Here is a 19,095-nt window from a genome sequence, read left to right as displayed (position 1 = left end):
CAAACCTCCTCCAGACAGCGGGGCTGCTCCGCTCACGTGGATCAGGTTGGGAGCCTCATTAGTCATGTCAGATGACATAGTTAACACTTGGGGCTGGCCCAGTCAGTTCATCAAAAGCTCCTATGTGCCTGGCTCCGTCACTGCAGCTGAGGAACTACTGTATGTGGAGCAGGCAGCACATCAGAGAAGCAGCGCCAGAGTACTTCCAAATTGGTTTTGATTAATTACATAGACATGTCTTTAATTGGTGCCAGGGTAGCGGCCAGAGAATTTATGGGAAAGCAGGATGTTATGCTTTCATTCCCTGAAGTCCCATAAAGCAATGAAAGATGAGGAACAGAATCACTGCTCGTTGAAAATTTATCGACCATGCAGACCCAGAAAACACAAATAACTATCTGAATCGAAACCTAACCTCATTTTCCCAACTCACTGGAAGCCATGCATGTTCTCCTCTGTGCTCCTGCCTGTGTGCCGAGATATACAGCTAAGCAAAAGGTGTGATTTCTAAAAAATGGGTACCTTAGCACATAGGTGGTACACTCTGCTCCCCCCACACCGTCCCAGAGAAGATGTGTGCTCAGAGGTATCTGGGAAGACCCTCCCCCTCAAAAACACCTCTCCCTCCAGCCTGTCACCATCTTATGAACTGGCATCAGAGGCTGATTCCCTCGGGGTGAAGCATTCATTCACCCATTCATTCTTTTCCACCACTCAGATATCTAAGACCCATACACTGAGTATATACTACGTACAACGCACTGTTCTGGTATAGAGAATACAGAACTGAATCAAGTACAGACCCTTCCCTCCGGAACTGGTTATTGTCTTAGTCATCTAGTGCTGCTATAACAGAAATACCACAAGTGGATGGCTCTAACAAAGAAGTTTATTTCCTCACAGTAAAGTAGGCTAAAAGTCCAAATTCTGGGCATCACCTCCGGGGAAGGCTTTCTCTCTCTGTTGGCCTTCTCATCAATCTTTCCCTGGACTAAGAGCTTCTTCCTGCAGGGACCCCAGGTCCAACAGATGTGCTCTGATCCTGGCACTGCTTTCTTGGTAGTATGAGGTCCTCAACTCTCTGCTTGCTTCCCTTTCCTTTTATCTCTTATAATATAAAAGGTGGTGCAGGCCACACCCCAGGGAAACTCCCTTTACATTGGATCAGGGATGTGACCTTAGTAAGGGTATTACAATTCCAACCTAATTCTCTTTAACATAAAATTATAATCACAAAATGGAGGGCAACCACACAACACTGGGAATCATGGCCCAGCCAAACTGATACACACATTTTTTGGCGGACATAATTCAATCCATGACAGCTATCTAGGAGAAAAGAGAGGACAAGTCCAAGGATGAAATAAGGCATGGTGGGTGACATCGCATAGAAGATAAAGCACTGGGATTTGGCACCAAGGGGACTTGGGTTCAAATCTCAGCTCTGGTTCTTATTCTGAGCCACTTTAGATAGTTACTTTGATTCTCCTAGTTTTAACTACGGAATGGGATAATAATGCCTACTGCACATGGCGATTATGAGGCTTATAAGAGTTAGCAGGATTGAAAGTACCCAACACAGGGCCTGGCACAGATCAATAAATGGTTGCCAATTCTGAGTGTCACCAGGGAGCTTCTGAAAGAGTGCTGTGTGAGTGTTCATGTCTTCATGGAACAAATGTTTACAGATCACAGACTCTGTGCTAGACCCTGTGCTGGGCATTAGAGATTCCATTAGGGAGGTCATACTGCCTTCACAGATTGCCGTCCGCTAGGAAGTACAATGACGTACTATGATAAGAAAGGCAAAGTGTTACAGGAATGCTGAGAGAGTCTATTCAGGGCCAGTGGGCAGAAAAGGAGAAAGTGGTCACGTCTCCCTGGGGAAATCAGGAAAGAGTTGCCTGAGGAGATGATGCATGAGCTAAGTCTTGAAAGATGAGAAGATTTTCATTTGCAGATAAAGCAAGAAAAGATCCATGCTCATGGCCATAGTTTCCTTCTTTCTGTTCCTAAAACAAGCAAAGCTTATCCCCTGGGATCTTGGAATCAGCTGTTTCTTTGCATGGAAAGTTCTTCTCCCAGATCCTCCCATAACTGCCTCCTTCTTGACATTTTTAAGCTGGTATTTTCTTATTTATTCATTTATTACATGCCTCCTCCACTAGAATGAAAGGTCCATGAGAACCTGAGATCTTGGCTGTCTTGTTATTCACTCTATTGCAACAAACACATAGAACACTGCCTAGCATATCGCAGGTGTTCAATATATTTGTTGCATGAATAAATAAATAAATGAACAACAGGAGGTATAAGAGGGCATGCTGCAATCAAGGAACTATTAAGGACAGTGACTGGCATACAGGGGACGTTGAATTTTTTTTTTCCATAAAATTGAACACTGAGGAATGCCTGAAGCAAATGCCATAGGACTTGGGGTGGGAGGTAGTAGAAGAGGAGGCCTCCGAGCTGTGCCTTGATATCAGAGAAGGATAACAACCTGATGGGGATGTTGGGGAGGGATCGGGATGATTAATTCAGATCACTTTTAAATCTCTTCCAACCTTGAGCTTCTAAGAATTTCTCCTGAACAGATCATCTCTTGCCACCCTGCCTGGTCCCCTTACTCACATCCCTGCTTTCCACTCCACCCTGTCTGGAGGATATTATAGGGACATCTGACACACCATTTCCTGCCAATGTAAATCATAGACCGATGTGTGATGCTTGTTCTCAGTTTTTACCATCCCCCAGGTAGAGATAGCCCCATAACTCAGGGTGGAGGCCCCAAGCAAAACTGGCCTTTCCACAGGGTGGCAAACAAGGGGGAATTGTTTACCCACCAGCACCTTCCTGGCATTGCTCCCAGGTAATTTTATGTCCTCTGGTCCTGGATCTGCTCCTTAGTTGGATGCACCTCAGTTCACTTGCTGAAGCACTGATGTGTGACTGTTTAACTGCCTCTGCTTCCTCTCCCAGGGATCCTGGGCTTCAGGGAGCATGGGAAACAGACAAGAAAGAGAGCTTTATATGAGGTAAGCCTTGACAGTAATAATAAAGGCCAAAGACTAACTCACACTTATACAATGCTTAACAATTTACAAAGCCCTAAAGAACTCCTATTCATCCTTCAAGACCCGAGCACAAGCACAAATGTTACCTCTTTTCACCAGCCTTCATCTCTCCCAGGTAGAGCTAATCCTTCCCTCTACACTTTGTAAAACCTCTATTACAGCCCATATTACACCGTAATTAATTTATTTATATATGTGGCTCATTTCCTCTATTAAACAATCAGCTCTTTGGGGGCAGATCTATCCTTTCCCAGTAAAACACATTTATTTCTTTCTTGAAAAGTAATTTTTATTAGACTTATTTTTTCCTAATTACAAAAATAATATTTATAGTTACAATTATAAAAAAAATTACATATATAAAAGTATGATGAAGAAAGTTTAAAAGCACCTATAATTTCATCACCCAGATAAAACTACCATTAACATTTTGGATATATTTTGAAATATAAAAATATATCTATTTTTAGCACATAGAAAATAAAAATGGGACTATCTGGTGCAGTCTGATTTTATCACCTATTATGAACATCTTCAAACATCATTGACAATTCTTCAAAGCATTATTTTATTTTATACATTATTTCATTTAATGAGTGTATAATAATTTACCTAAAAATTTCTCCATTGTGGGATATTTGGGTTATTACCTTCTTTTTACTGTTCTATACATAATGCTGCAAAGAATAGCTGTATACATAAATCTTTTTTTTTTTTTTGTATACATAAATTTTGTCAGCATCCCTATTTCCCTAAGATACATTCCTAGAAATGGAATTTCTAGGTCCATTGGTTTAAACTCTTCTATGGTTCATGATGCTCACTGCCAAATTGCTGTGAAAAGTTATAACAATTTACAATTCCACCAATGCATGAGTGCACCCATCTCACAATACCCTTATCTGCAATGAGTATTATCCCAATTATAGCTTTAACAATTCCAGCGGTTCTTTTCACAACGCCCCTTAAGGTGAGTAATTTTTCTTAAACACAGCAGAAATTATACAACCAAACTTAGAGTTATCTTCTTCCAAGACATCAACCTGAAAGAGTATATTTATTTGAACAGTGCTTCCACTACTTTAAGCAGTTCTACAATTTTTATTTGAAAATTTCCTGCAAAGCAGACAACACATTCTTTTGAATCTAATTTTTAATATATTTCTGTCTTTGGAGAATGATTTTTGATTTTTGGCAACAGCCAAAGGTCATTTGGAACTCATGGTAAATGGGATGATAGCTCCAGCTGAGTTTGGGGTCAGAAATGAGGTGTAATTTTACAGTAATGAGATTCAGTTTTTTTTTTTTTTGTGATGACTTGTAAAGGGGAGTCCCACAGGAGTGCTGGGCAGTAGTGTCATCATCGGAACAAGCGCTGAGCCTCCCAGCGTGACCATTCCAAAGCAGCCACGCTCCTCAGGTGGAGGCACGAGTCTAACTATGTAATTATGGTACCTCTACTCATGATTTCACTGTTATCCATGTATAACCCCAGGGACAAGCATGAACTTATTTCAGAGCTAGTTTCTTTCCCGCTTCTCTCTTCAGCAAGCCCACTCGGGCCAGATGTGATTCCATGGCCATGACTTTAGAGGGGAAGTTTAGTGGGAAGGAGGGACGTGGCATGGTAATGGAAACAGCCCTCCGAGTGCAGTCAGAAAGATGTGTGTCTGATGCCTAGCAGTGCCTTTTACCAGCTGTGTGTCAGAACTGACTTGTAAATGAGGATCCTACTTCACAGATTTGGTAGGAGAAATGGGGAATGTGTATAACTCCACACAGAGACACAAACACATATAGACATACTACATAACTAACATTTATTAGGTGCTTGATTTGTTCCAGGAGCCCTGGTGGCAAAGTGGTTAAGAGCTCGGCTGCTAACCAAAAGGTCAGCAGTTTGAATCCACCAGGCGCTCCTTGGAAACCGTATGGAGGCAGTTCTACTCTGTCCCATAGGGTTGCTATGAATCGACTCGATGGCAATGGGTTTGGGTTTTTTGGTTTACTTTGTGCCAAGTACTGTGCTTTATATGCATGTGGCATACCCTGTTGATTGATCACCCAGAAGCCATTTCTCCCTTGATACCTCCCTGGGTGGCGCAAATGGTTAAATCCGCAATTACTAGCGAAAAGGTGAGCTGTTTGAATGCACCCAGAGGTTCCTATGGAGACAGACCCCACGATCTATTTCTGAAAAGTCACAGCCTTGAAAACCCTATGGAGTACAATTCTACTCTGCACACATGGGGTTGCCACGAATAGGAGTTGACTCACAGCAACTAACAACAACACCTCCCACCACTCAGACTTGTTTTCCCAGCCTCCTTTGTAGCTAGGGGTGATCATGTGGCCCAGTTCTGGCCAATGAGATTTGAGTAAAGGTTGACTGGGAGTCATTTGGAGAGCTTTGCTTTTTTGGTGGGGGGGGCCTTTTGGGTGGCCGTGGTTTCCTGCTTCCGCTAATCTCTGGGATACCTCTGTCCCCTATCCCATCACCTGTGTAACCAGTCCACTTTATTAAAGTCCCTCTGTTGTAAATACTTGCAGCACCCTCTTTTCCCTCAGTTAGACCTAAACTGATACCCCCCATTAATCTACCACACTGTTGCAGGGCACCTACTCAGGACCAGGCGCTGTGCAAGATGCGCCAGGTAAGAAGTACTCCCAGTCTAAGGAGAGAGGAGAGAAGCCTGGGAAGATGCCAGAGCCCTGTCTGCTGAGAATTCATAGGTAAGTCCTGCCAAGGCCTCGGCTTCCTTCTTCCAGAGGCAGGCCAAAGACAATATGCAGGGCCCTTGGTATGTTCCCTTCACTGTCCACCTCAGAAGTGAGCTTGAGGATGCTTCTGGGTAAGTGGCAGAAATGCCTGTCAGCTCTCTCGTCTTCCCAGCCAAATACTCCTATCAGGCTCAGGAGAACCTGGTTTCTTCTGCTTGCTTTCTACCTCCTCCTCTTCTCCCACCAACAGCCTTACCTAGGAAGCAGTAAGAATTGTTTTCAGAGTATTTGCTTCAATGAAATGTCAGGGGTGAATTATCTATACAGGCTAACAATGGAGAGAAGCCAGAGGTACTGAGCAACCTTTAAGATGCCTGGATGTCTTACATGGGATTTTAGAGACAAATAGACTGAACACAAAACCTACCTCCCCACTTAAAGTTGTATTGCTTTGGCAAACCAGACCACCTTTCTGAGGTTCAGTTTTCTTATCTATAAAATGAGGATAATGAATGTCTACCTACCAGAATTATTGCTTCTGATCTGGCAACTTCCAGAAACATGGCTAACTATACTGGTGTAGATGGGTCTTCTGTCTCAACCCCTGCTACAGACACATGGAGATGCTAGATAAAATACAACAGAAGTGTTATATTTTTATTGCCCAAGCTGAAAAGTATAAAGATAAATCTCTAGATGTCAGAAATGCAAATGGAGCTCAAAGCCAGAATGGTGGACAGGTGATGTGCCTTAGCAATCCACAAGGATTTCCGACTTAGATATGTGCCCTCAGAGCTGTAGGGTATAGTTACACTGTACACCCCAAGGAATAAGAGGTGGGGTTTCAGTCCTAGACAAGTGATGAAGCTGGAACTGAGCTCCTTGCATAAAGCCCTGAGATTGGAAGCACAGCCCCTTCCACGAAAAACAGACTGGAAAAACTTCACCTAGAGTGAGAGAAGTCACAAAACCACTTGATGTCTGTGGAGGCCTTGGGTGGAGAAGTAAATGGTACTCATGAGAAAGAGAAGCCCCAATCTCTGCCACATGCAGATGTGGGGTTTGAATTTACTTTACCTATATGTGCAGGCAGGAGTCCCAGGGTGGTGCAAATGGTTAACGTGCTTGGCTATTAACCACCCAGAGGTGCCTCGGAAAAAAGGCCTGGCAATATACTTCAAAAAAATCAGCCATTGTAAACCCTACGGAGCACAGTTCTACTCTGACATACATGGGGTTTGCAATGAGTAAGGACTGGCTTAACAGGAACTGGTACTGATATATATTTGCAGGCAATCCATTGAGATAAATTAACATAAAAATTAGTGCAGAACATTAAAATTCTTAGGTTTTAGCTAAAGCTACTTCAAAAGGAAGGAAAGATGGAAGAAAGGAGGGAGGAAGAAAGAGAGGGAAAGAAGAGGTCTTTCTTTCCTTTTCTAGTATTCTTCATATATACTCTTCCAGATTAACCTATAGACTTGATCACGTCACTTCCCTGCTCACAAATCTTCAGTAGTTTCTCATTATTTTCCTAACCTTGGCCTTCAGCCTAATTAAAACTCTTTCAAAAAGCAAATACCATAAAGGTCCATTCTTTCATTCATCCATCATACATTTATTAAGCAGTTCCTGGCAAGATTTATTTTAGATGCAGGAAATACAGAGAAGAATCAGACAGTCTCGGCCTTTGAGTTTGTTGGCTGGTAGGGGAGAAAAAACACTCTGCAAACAATTATGTTCAGTTAAGTGCTTATAGGTTCCTTGACCCAAGAATGTGCTAGGTACACTAGATATACGGCAGCAGGGAGGGATTCCAGGAAGAGGGTGTGGCTTGTTGCAGTAGGGGACAGTAAGAAGTGTTAAGGAAATGACATGGACCTGACTAGAAGAGTCAAAAAAAGTCTGGCTCCAAGCTTGGGCCACTTGGTGGGTGGTGGATATTGCCAGCCCCTAAGGGGGACCTTCAGGACATTCTCTTCTCAGCGGACATCAAACTAAAATACAATTTACAGCCCCCTCCCCACCTCTGTCTTATATACTCAACTATTTTTTATGACTTTTTGCATTTGAAACCTACTCCCTCCTTCCTTGGGCTTTTTCTGTTTTCCTGTTAGAAATACATGTTACTATGGGAATGTCAAGGCACAGTATAATGACATTTATAAGTGAAGTGTCAAGAATTTTCAGAACATCTAGAAACGTTTAAGACTAGGGCTTGGGAATATAAGCCCTAATTATGTGATAGTATTCATGACTTCAGACACTGTGTCATAAGTATAAACACATTCGGAAATCTGAGACGGCACAGAAGAGATAGTTGAGAACTTTATTTGGACTATGTCCCCTGATTTAAAAAAATGCATGTGAGAAATATTAAAAACATAAAACATAATACATTACTTAGGAAGAACACCTGGAAAAAACGAATGACAGAATCTCAGCATTTACTTATGAATACACCATCTTCTGGAAGGACCAGGGGCCTGGACACCCCAGGGAAATTTGAAAAAACCCTCCCTACCACCTTCTATGCCATACATACGTTCCCCCAAAACTGCATGTAAATCAACTGTTGGTAAATTATATTTGTTAAAAGTATCAAGGGTGACCACTATTTTAAAGCTATCTTACAAATATACACTTTAGTAAAGCAAATTATTACCAACAGAGTAATGGAAAAAACTCACTGGACTGAGTGAGGTTCAAGGTCCTTCATCATTATCCTGGCTCTGCCACCAACTAGATGTGTGATTCAAGAAAAGTCACTCAAATTCCATGGGCCAATTTCCTCATCTAATCTGGGTTATAATTCTGAATTTTCACTTACCAGGTTCTTAAAGCCAGGTTCATGGGTCCTGGTCCATAGCATTACATCCAGTTTCTTCTGAGAAATACATCTGAATCCTTGTGGACGGAACTCAGAGCACTTTCACATTTGAGGAGCTAGGGATGCATGGCCAGCAGGCCACGAGCTACCATTGTTGTGTGTTTTGCTTCTTCATACCACACTCTCTCATTTCCCCTAAGCACTCTAATTGTGATGATTCCAACTTTTTGCCCCAAATTCTTTACAACAGCTTGTTTCTTAGAGCTGGTCCTCTGGGAAAGATTGACAGTCTTGGATAGGAGTCCATTCTTGGTATATCTCTCCACCTCTGGCCCTTTCTCTTCTCCTATAAGGCTGGGCACTACTTCAGGGCAGGCATGGGAACCCCTGTGCCTAGTACAAGGAAGTAATTCCCAAAGAAGGAATTCAGTAAATGATTGTTAACTGGATGATTTTCAAAGAGGAAGTCAAGACAGACTGATGAGTCTATGAAAGACCTGAATCCTAGGGGTGAACTTCTGGAAGCTTCTTTAAACCACTTCTGAACTTGCAAGTTTTTCTACAATGGGCAAAAATATAAACTACAAGAGTTAAGCCCTCCTTTCCCTGGCTTTCTGTCAATGTCCCTATCTCTCATAAGTAATGCAAGTAGTTAGTCCCCTTCTAGTGCTGCAGTTTGCCCCGTTTCCCAACCTCTGGCACATGCCATAGGGCAAGTATCTTTTCTTTAAGAGAAAGTCATTAAATCTTAAATCTCCTAGTCTGTTTTGCTTAAACAGCAATGACACTATGTGTCTTTGTGGACTTAACACCTGCCATCTAGTCTCTGCCAACTCTTCAGAAGTCATTTATCAACAGTGTTTAGGCACCACCTTGATTAATCTGCCATACAGGAAATACAAAACACATCTGTAAGAATTCTTTTGTCTTCTTAAGCAAATACATTTAAATAGGCCATATTAACTCACAATAGATAGAAAGCTTTTTGTGGATTACTACCATTTTGTACAGTAATTCAGGGGCTGTTAGGGAGACGTAAGAAGCAAAGGAAATTACTATCTATTGGGCACTTACTACATGTCAGGCATTGTGTCAGGAACCGCATATTTATTATTTAATGTCAGCCTCCGATCTAATGATCACTATTTGACATACTATAGTTTTACTCATTTGTCTTATTTCTTGTCTGTTTCTTCCACTTTAACGTAAGCTCGTGAGAAGATTTTGTTTTGATCATTGCTATATCCTCAGTGTCTAGAACAATGTCAGGCACATAAGCACTCAATAAATATTTGTTGAATGAACAAAGTGAACAACTCTATGAGATAGCTGTTATTATTCTCCTTTTATAGATGAGCAAATTGAAGCGCTCAGAGAGGGGAAATCAATTGCCTAAGGTCACATAGCTAGTTTAGTTGCAAAGCTATGTGACTGTCCAAAGTCACATACGTGTTAGGTGTTAAACAGCAGGGATTAAAACCTAAGTCTCACTCGTTTGCTCTTTCTATAGAGTAAGGGACTTAGATTTAGATATTGAAGAACTGTTCCAGCTTGACAAATGTTATCTTATGTATGCCTATAAAACATGTATTTACCTTGTGTACATTTGAAGGAGCCCTGGTGGCATAATGGTTAAGTGCTCAGCTGCTAAGCAAAAGGGAGAAAAGACTTGGCGATCTGTTCGCATAATGATTATAGCCTAGGAAACCCTATGGGGCAGTTCTACTCTGTTACACAGGTCGCTATGAATTGGAATCGACTCAACAGTACCTAACAACAACTCATTTGGAGGTTTCAAATTCCACCAAGGACACATTTTTGGCATTTCAATGATAACCACTTTATTAAAGCAACAATTAAGTACACATTTTCCCAGCATAACAAAAATTTCATCTATGGATAAGCATTAGCTACATCATTTCTCATTTTAAAATCCCACATTATTCTTCAGACATAAAAGCACATTAATTCTGGATGCTGACAAAATAACATCCACAAACCATAGAGTTCTGTACGCTATAACATCACAATGACTCATGATATGTGTGTGGTAGTCTCAACATAGAATACCAAATACTCCAGTGGACATCCATGAGTCTCCCAGTATGGGAGGAGGTAGGCTTGGTGTATTGAAAGCCATTCCTATGGTAAAGAAATTATACAGAAGGCTCAAGGATCCTTCAGAGAATCAACTAGAATAAAATCCATCTTTAGAATTCATTTTGAATGAGAGGATGCGGGAGTGAAGTCCAAAAGGGGTTAATTTTACCTGAGAGAGTACTTCATATCCTTTCCTTCCACTTGTTAGAATATACTTGATTTGTGAGTGCTCTTTACCTACCTGGGCCTATCTGCCTCTAGTGTGCCACTTACAGTGTCTTCAACTATCACTTTGTTTTTGTTTTTATTTTGGTAGAGATTCTGGTCTCATCTCCTCCTCTGTGGCAGGCTCTTTCCCCTTCTGCCCCACGCTTTCTACCAATACAGTATCATGCAGTCTCTTTGCTGACTCACCCAGTTAATTGTTCATGGACCAAACTAGTGGTTTGCCTCACTCTCTACACTGCCAACTTCTGATGCTATTGTCTCATTCTGATAATAAAGGTAATAACACTTTGGAGAAATATTTTTTAAAAGCATAAAAAAAGAGAAATTTTAAAAATCACCCATAATCCAACCACCCAGAGTCAGTATATGATTTCTAGTAATTTTTAAACATTTTCAAATTCATACAGTGATGGGACTGCCTTGTTTTCCCAGGTCTCACAAGTTTTCCAACTTTGACTGGGTGCAGTCCTACCACTTTTCTATCACTTGCTTTAGTGGAAAATACTTGAGTTTTCCTTCTCTAACAGGTTTCTGCCTTACACAGGTTCAGGCTTTCACAGTATATACAATTTTGTATATCACTCTTTTCACTTAACGTTATATGCATTTTGTCATGCTGTTATATACGCCTCGTAAACATTACTTATAATGACTGCGTAACAGTCTATTGAATAGTCATACTGAAATTTATTTAACCAATCTTCTGTTGGACTTCTGGATTATTAAAGCAAAACTTTTACTCACATTTTAGATTATTTTTTTAGGACAGATTCCCAGAAGTGGAATGAGAGGATCAGAGGATAAAAACATTTTTAAAGCTCCTGATAGATACTGCCAAATTGCTTTTCAGAAAACTGCTGCCAATTTACACTTCCAACATTGCCAGTAGGTTTTTCTACCAACATAGACCTGTCCAAAGGATAATAAAAATTTAAGTGGAACATACAGTCCTCAAATTATTAATGCAGTTAGAAAGGCATCATGACCAGAACACAAAGGCATGTGGCAAAGGTCATACCTATTTCCAGGTATGCAGTTAATAATAAGTTACTGTGAGCACATACAAGTTTTGCAAGAGTGAAGAGTAATATAATTAGATTTCAGACTGTCACATCCAAGGTCTGCGTCTGTCTTGTCTACTGCTGTATTCCAGCACAAAGGACAATGTCTGGCACATGCAGCCATCAATAAAATTTTGCTGAATGAATTAACACACAATCTTCTTTCAGATGCAGTTTTTCAGCCGCTGTAGGGTTTAGTCACTCCTGGATTCAATGGAAACATGAGTGGCTGGATTAGGTGCCCTTGTAAAGGTCTGTCCAATTCCGGGATTCTATTTTAACACTGGAAGATCAGTTTAAATAAAGGTGACACAATAAAGCTCTCTTTAGGGGAAAAACAAGCATGACTAAAAGGACGTAACATACCTCAGCACCAGTTGCAAGGTGCGAATATATATATATTTTTACAAGCAGGCCAAAAAATATACTTCAGTGTTTTGTCACTTCCAAAGAAGTCACTTTCATAGGTGACAGCATGAATTTATTCAAATGCTACTCATGGTCAAGGCATTTTTAGAAGTAGCTTCAGTTCATTCTATTCTTGCTGGTTGCAACTTGGCACCATTTTCAGTATTGCTAAAATTGTTTTTGAGACATTATAATACAGTAGTATAGTTGGCAGTTTGTGTGATACCATTTTAAATCAAAAACAGCACATACATCATTTTATGACCCAGAATATGGTTAAGATAACATGGCCCATCATTCAGCTGTAGTTTACTCATCTGGCTCCATAAAGATTGCCTCCAATATTCCACAATTTCTATATAGTAAGTTGTCAGACACTGCCAGATCAATTTGGCATTAACAATGTTATTGACGGAAAAGGATCAATCATCTGTCATTTTTATAGACACACATTATATACACTAGACTAGGGGTTGGTAAACTATGCCTTGTGGGGCAAGAATGGAAAGCAGGCCCCAGGGACGCATACTTCTCCAACAATGTTGAAAAACATTTCAAAGAGGATTCAGAGTCAGGAGCCAGAATTCAGAAGACTGTACAACCATCTACATGTTTTTATAAGTCAAAGATTTGGTGAACATTTTAATCTTTCTGTTTTTGATCATTATGAACGGGGCAGGTGGAGCCCTGGTGGCGCAACATTTAAGCACTTGGCTGCTAACTGAAAGGTTGGTGTTTTGAACCCACCCAACGGGTCTGCAGGAGAAGACTTGGTGATCTGCTCCTATAAAGATTACAGCCTAGAAAATTCTGTGGGGTTTTGAAAGTCACATGGGGTCACTATGAGTTGAAATCAACTCCATGGCACATAACAACAACAGATGGGGCAAGGGGGTATGAGGCAATGGGTGGTGGGTAAATTGGATAAGATCAATGATGCGACGATCTGCCCAAAAGGTCTATTCGTCCTGGATTTTCAGCTGTGCCATGCAACATTTCATGTGGATTTTGAACCAGAATAGGGGATGGAGGTGGGGAAGAAACCTATTGGCCAGAGATTCACTGACTGTTGAGCTTGAGTATTATGATCAAGGTTTGCAGATGGCCAGCTCTTCTGACATCCCACAGACAGCCAGGCTTGATCTCTTATGATTCGGCAGAGCTGTTTCTGCTAGAGAAGATACAGTTGCTGGGAGAATGGGGTTTGGATGTTATACGAGAAGCTTTCATGACTCTTGAGTACCAGAGGTAACCAAATCACCCTCTTAAGAAACTGGTTAACCCTGGTTGTCTCTGGAGAGGGGAACAGATGGCTAAGTCAGAGGTGGGAGGGAGCTTTTCTCCCCCCTCTGTATGCCCCTTATAAAAAACAAAAACAAGAGCACATTCTTCCATGTTGCCTCACCCGCCTCTTGGGGATAGGAAGGTAACACTGGCCAGGGCTGGAGCAGGCAGTTTCCTTACTTAAGACTGTGAAGCTGAGGTAGGGGGCTAGAAGAAGAATTCAAAAATCAGAGAGGAGTTGTGCACTGAGTGGAAAACCATGATCAAAAGGGCAGTGCAAGTATCAGCACACCAAAGGGGCCAAAAGCAGGTGCTAGAGGTGTGGTCCAAAACCAGAAAAGGAAGTACCAGGCAAAGACAGAGTAGCAAGAGCAAACTGGTGGAGAATAAATTGAAAGGTCTGAGAAAAGCCAAGGACAAGCGCCTGGGGCATGATGCACGGGTGGATCCATGAGACTAGAGGATCAGGAGCTCAAGAGGCTTGGGAAGCGAGGTACAGACCCAAACCGAACCCAGTGCCATCGAGTTGATTCCGACTCACAGTGACCCTTTAGGACAGGGTAGAACTGCCCCATAGGGTTTCCAAGGCTACAATCTTTATGGAAGCAGACTGTTACATCTTTCTCCCACAGAGCGGCTGCTGGGTTTGACCACTGACCTTTTTGTTACCAGCCAAGCACTTTAACCACTGCACCACCAGGGTTCCTTTTAGCAATGGACAGGCCTGGGCAAAATTCCTGTGGGTGGGTACATAAGAGGTAATTTTATATGAGAACTCTCCTGCTTAGGATACTCCTAGGAAATCATATTCTAGCCTTGGATTTAGTGGTTCTGAGCAGCCATGTGAGAATGGTTTCTCTGTATGAGTCTTGGGGCAGTAATTTTTCTTTCCTCAAATCTGAGGTACCCTAGAGTTTATCTCATTGGATATTTTCTGGGAAGTCTTGCAAATGAACTAATGGGTTCTGGTAGTAGTTCAACCTGACTACTATTCAGCGGATGATCTAAGGTAATAAATCAAGTCCTATTTGTTATAGCCACTTGGGACAATTTGAATTCACTCTCCTGATTACCTGCTTCCATTACTCTAGGTCCAAAATCTGTCTGGGCCAACACTGCTTCCGGTACCCTACATTCCAGCACAAGTCTTGGTCCAGCATCTCTGGCAGGGTCACTCCAGCCCTGTTCATAGGACTGGAATAAAATCCAGAAATAAGTTCTCTCAGGACCTCTGTGTTATAAGTTGAAGATAATAACTGTAAATACTATTGTGGGATCCTGCTCTGGGCCCCAGAGCACACAATTGTGCAACAATTACCAGCGGCCTGAGCAAGGGTTAATATGAGGTTCAGCAACAAGGCTGCAAAAGCTAGCTGTGGGGGTTTTGTTCCTGAAAAGCAATGTCCCTAGTGGCAAGTGATTGTGGGGAACCCAGGGCATCACCCAATTTAGGAAGACTTGACAGTCCTGAAATGGAACATCCAGAAATTGCTCAGTAGGTGGAAGTTGTTGCTTGGTTTAATAGTTTTCTTCCACAAGATGTTTTATTTGTGGGACAAGATCTAGCTTTCAGGCTGCCTCAAAACTGACAGGTGTTAGTCGAGAACTCGTAATTTTCTGAAGAGGGTAGAGACAGTGAAAGAACAGAATTAAAAGTAACTGAACAGTTGTTGGGCCTCTACTATGAACCAATATTGTTTACCTCCTTACTAAGTAATAGGGGCTGTTACGTGTAAAAATCCTTGGAAATAAAATACAGAAACTGGGGGGACATCTAGCTCAACTGGCATAATGTAGTTTATAAAGAAAATGTTCTACATCCAACAGGGGTGAGTAGCTTTTGGGGTCTTAAAAGCCCACGAGTGGCCATCTAAGATACATCTATGGGTCCCATCCCAGCTAGAGCAAAGGAGAATGAAGAAAACCAAAGATACAAGGGAAAGATTAGTCCAAAGAACTAATGGGCCATAACTACTACAACCTCCGCCAGACTAAGCCCAGAACAACTAGACGGTGTCTGGCTACCACCACCAACTGCTCTGACAGGGATCACAATAGAGGGTGCTGGACAGAGCTGGAGAAAAATTCAAATTCACCGAAAAAAAAAAAAAAAAAGACCAGACTTGCTGGTCTGACAGAGACTGGAGAAACCCTGACAGTATGGCCCCCGAACACCTTTTTAACTCAGTACTCAAGTCACTCCCAATGTTCACCCTTCAGCCAAAGATCAGACAGGTTTATAGGGCAAACAATAACACACGTGAGGAACATACATCGTAGTTCAATCATGTATACGAGACTTAATGGGCACACTAGCCAAACGAGAAGGCAGGAAGGGACAGGAAAACTAGACAAATGGAAACAGGGAACCCGGGATGGAGAAGAGGAGAGCGTTGACACATTGCCGGGTTGGCAACTAATGTCACAAAACAATTTGTATATTAATTAACGAGAAGCTAAACAAGCTCTGTAAACTTTCACCTAGAGCTCAGTTAAAAAAAAAAAAATCTGGCCCAAATGCTGTTCCCACTCCCCACCCCCATCAGGCATTCTGAGATGTTTCCAGTCTATATGGTATTGCCTGACATCCACTTGGGACAAGTTCTATCCCATAAATCTTGGCAGAGAGGCAGGAAGAGGAGAGAGTTTGAATTTGTAGAGACTGCTCTTTTGGGTTCAATGGAAAAATTATATAATCAAGTAAGTAGGTTATTATTAACCTATTCACAGACTCAGGAGAAGCAATTTATAAACTACTGGCAGAGTTCAGGACAGAGAAGAGGAAGCAAAATTATCCCAAACTGTTCATCTGCAACACCATTATTTCCCTTTTAGACTTCACGATTTCAGCCAGTAATACCATCATTTTCCTACTGACACAGGTTCAAAGCCTCACGCTATTCAACTTGCCTAAAGCTTTCCCTAATTTCTTCACCCCTTGTCTAAGACTCACCCTTCCTTATGGACCCAGTTCAAGAACCACCTCATCCATGAAGTTCACTTAGCCCTTGGTGATCTTGTTTTATAACTGCATCATTAATACCCAGCAGTGTTCTAAAAACAGCAGATACTAAACAGACAAAAAACCTGACAATATGAGTGTTAATCACTAGAGACAGGCTGCTGTGTGGGAAGCAACACATAGGCAGCCAACTCCCTTAATTTAAGATCTATACTATCACCTGACCACCTTCCCCACACATCACAGTCTAGGCCCAGTTCCTTGGTTTATATTTCCTAGGGCCAGATCCTCCTCTTACAGCAGATAGGGATACCCAAATGAGTGGGGGTCCAAAGCACTGGAATCAAACAAACCCAGCTCTTCTGTGAGGAATAGGACTATGAGTAGATTAGTATCGGTAGCCAACCTCTCAGTTTTGAGGGGCTTCCACTGAACCATTTGGGCCAGATCAGTCCTTAGGCCCAGCATGGCTCATTATGTCAGCATGCCACTGCCTTCTGTACCATACCTCAGGCCCTGACTGCAAAGCAGGCTGGAATTGTAGACTTTCTTTGTGGTCTTCCTAGAAGAGCACGCCTCCCTGGGCAGATACACATCCAGGTGTCCCATCTCCACCTCTCACTGGCATGATCCCCTAAGGCAGAATGTTGAGAACCAAGGAACAGGATGGCCACAGCAAGCTGAGGTCTAGGCAGTAAAGAGATCCAAACTTGTTAAGCAAAAGAAATCAAGAACACACAAGTACCAGAAGTCAATCGCCAAAAGTTCTTCAAAGTTCTGGGGAACAAGGGAAATGGTCCAGTAGTCCAGCAAAGAGTAATAACTAGGTAGACAATGACACATAGGGAGAGGTGGTAGAGAAGATAAAATAGATGAGCAACAAATGAAGGTGCTTAATGTGGAGGCAGCTTCCTAGCTCAGGTTCAACCACCTCACATTCCTTTCACCATGGTGTGAACCAATCCTGAGCTACCCTGGTGGGAAGACTCACTGAAGATGAAGCCTGCAGAAGCTGGCTGGCAGGGTAGTGGATTCTGGGATGCGATACTGGCAGAGGCATTTCTCCACCAGCTTCGCTTTGGAGATGACTCCATGTTTCACAACTTGTTACCTTTTTCCTCACAGATGAGCTATTTTTCCTAGTTTCCTTTGAAAGATCAGGCTGAAAATCAAGTTTTCGAGGTTTAGGCTCATCCTTCAAAATACCCGATATAACTTTTGCAGACACTTTCCTCATGTTCAAGTTTTCTTTCAGAATGAGTCTAACAGTTTCTTTATCTAAATTCAACTCTTCAGCCATCATCCTCACCGTTAACTGCCTGTTTGAACAAACCAAGTCCTTGACCTTCTGGATATTTTCATCCGTCCGGTGGGTGACTGGACGACCACTTCGTGCATCATCTCGAACATCTTCCCGCCCTTCTTTAAACCTTTTGTGCCAGTCAAAAACTCTGGCCCTTGACATGACTTCATCCCCATAAGCTTCTTTTAAAAGGTGGTGAGTCTCACTTGCAGACTTGTTCAATTTTACGCAAAATTTGATGCTAATTCTTTGTTCTAAATAGCGGTCACTCATTTTGGCACTTAAGCAAAACAGGAACGTTAACAGGCCACGACTGTGAAAGGAAGAGAGAGGGCCAATTTCTACAGCACCGCGGGCAGAATCATGTCACTATTCTTGCTCCTCTGGAAGCCTCACAGGAAAACTACCTCTAATCACTTTACGACAGAATAATTGCTGTTCGGAGTTTTTGCCCCTCCGTTTCCAGTCGAGGCTGGGGAAGCCTGCTCTGAGAAACTAAAGGGCCCAAAGAGTTGCTGCAAAGCTGTAGAAAGTGCAATTCCCCACAATCTACGTCTGCGTCCAACCCATCCACGCAGCTCTGCCGAAGTTTGAAAGTCAGTCACCAAGGTCGTCACGATTCCGCGGCCCTTATGAGTATATGGTGATTTCTGTAATAGAGGCCTAAGTGGTGGCAACTTAAGCAAGCAAAGAGAGATGCAACGGTGATGTAACACACAAGCTCGCCCCAGATCAGCGCAAACCCGCGCCCGCCAAACCTACCAGAGCTGCCTGGGGTTCACCCGCCCTAGAGTCCCAGGGGACACGTCCGCGTGCGCAAACTACCCCCACTGGAGATTTAGGCCTTGCGCAGGCGCACTGCGGCACCCCCGCGTCAGGCCCCGCCTCCGCCTCGCCACACCCAAGGCAGGCGCGCTTCCTCGCGCGTGCCCGCCAGCGGAGAAGTCGGCGGAAAGGAGGGGGCGGGGAAGGAAGGCTGAGGGAAGAGAGGGCACCCCCGGGCGCCAGGGTGCATTGTGGGAAGGAGGCGGCAGCGTCCCGGGCGGGCGGGAGGTGCACCAGCGGCGGCGGCGGCGGTAAATCCTCCCGGCCGCTCACAGCACTGTGGAGCCGCGTCTCCAGCC

General features: G+C 42.7%; 1 protein-coding gene across 2 annotated transcripts; it reads right to left on the bottom strand.

Moving 5' to 3' along the window:
• Positions 1 to 224: 224 nt before the first annotated feature.
• GVQW3 (GVQW motif containing 3) lies at positions 225 to 18,799 on the bottom strand. 2 transcript variants are annotated; one of them, XM_023736575.1, is made up of 2 exons: positions 17,780 to 18,799; positions 225 to 398 (listed from the first exon to the last, which is right to left on the bottom strand). In XM_023736575.1, the coding sequence occupies exons 1-2, from the start codon at positions 18,242 to 18,244 to the stop codon at positions 225 to 227; spliced, it is 639 nt and encodes a 212-aa protein (XP_023592343.1). In that variant the 5' UTR covers positions 18,245 to 18,799. The 2 variants fall into 2 exon arrangements, with proteins under 2 accessions (XP_023592343.1, XP_023592342.1); XM_023736574.1 differs by lacking the exon at positions 225 to 398 and adding an exon at positions 14,368 to 14,900 and having other exon boundaries at positions 17,177 to 18,799.
• Between the last annotated feature and the right edge of the window lie 296 nt (positions 18,800 to 19,095).

This window comes from Trichechus manatus, unplaced genomic scaffold, assembly GCF_000243295.1.
Source record: "Trichechus manatus latirostris isolate Lorelei unplaced genomic scaffold, TriManLat1.0 scaffold00088, whole genome shotgun sequence".
Taxonomy (NCBI): Eukaryota; Metazoa; Chordata; class Mammalia; order Sirenia; family Trichechidae; genus Trichechus; species Trichechus manatus.
The sequence above is the reverse complement of the archived record's forward strand: the minus strand, read 5'-3'. Positions and strand labels throughout refer to the sequence as shown.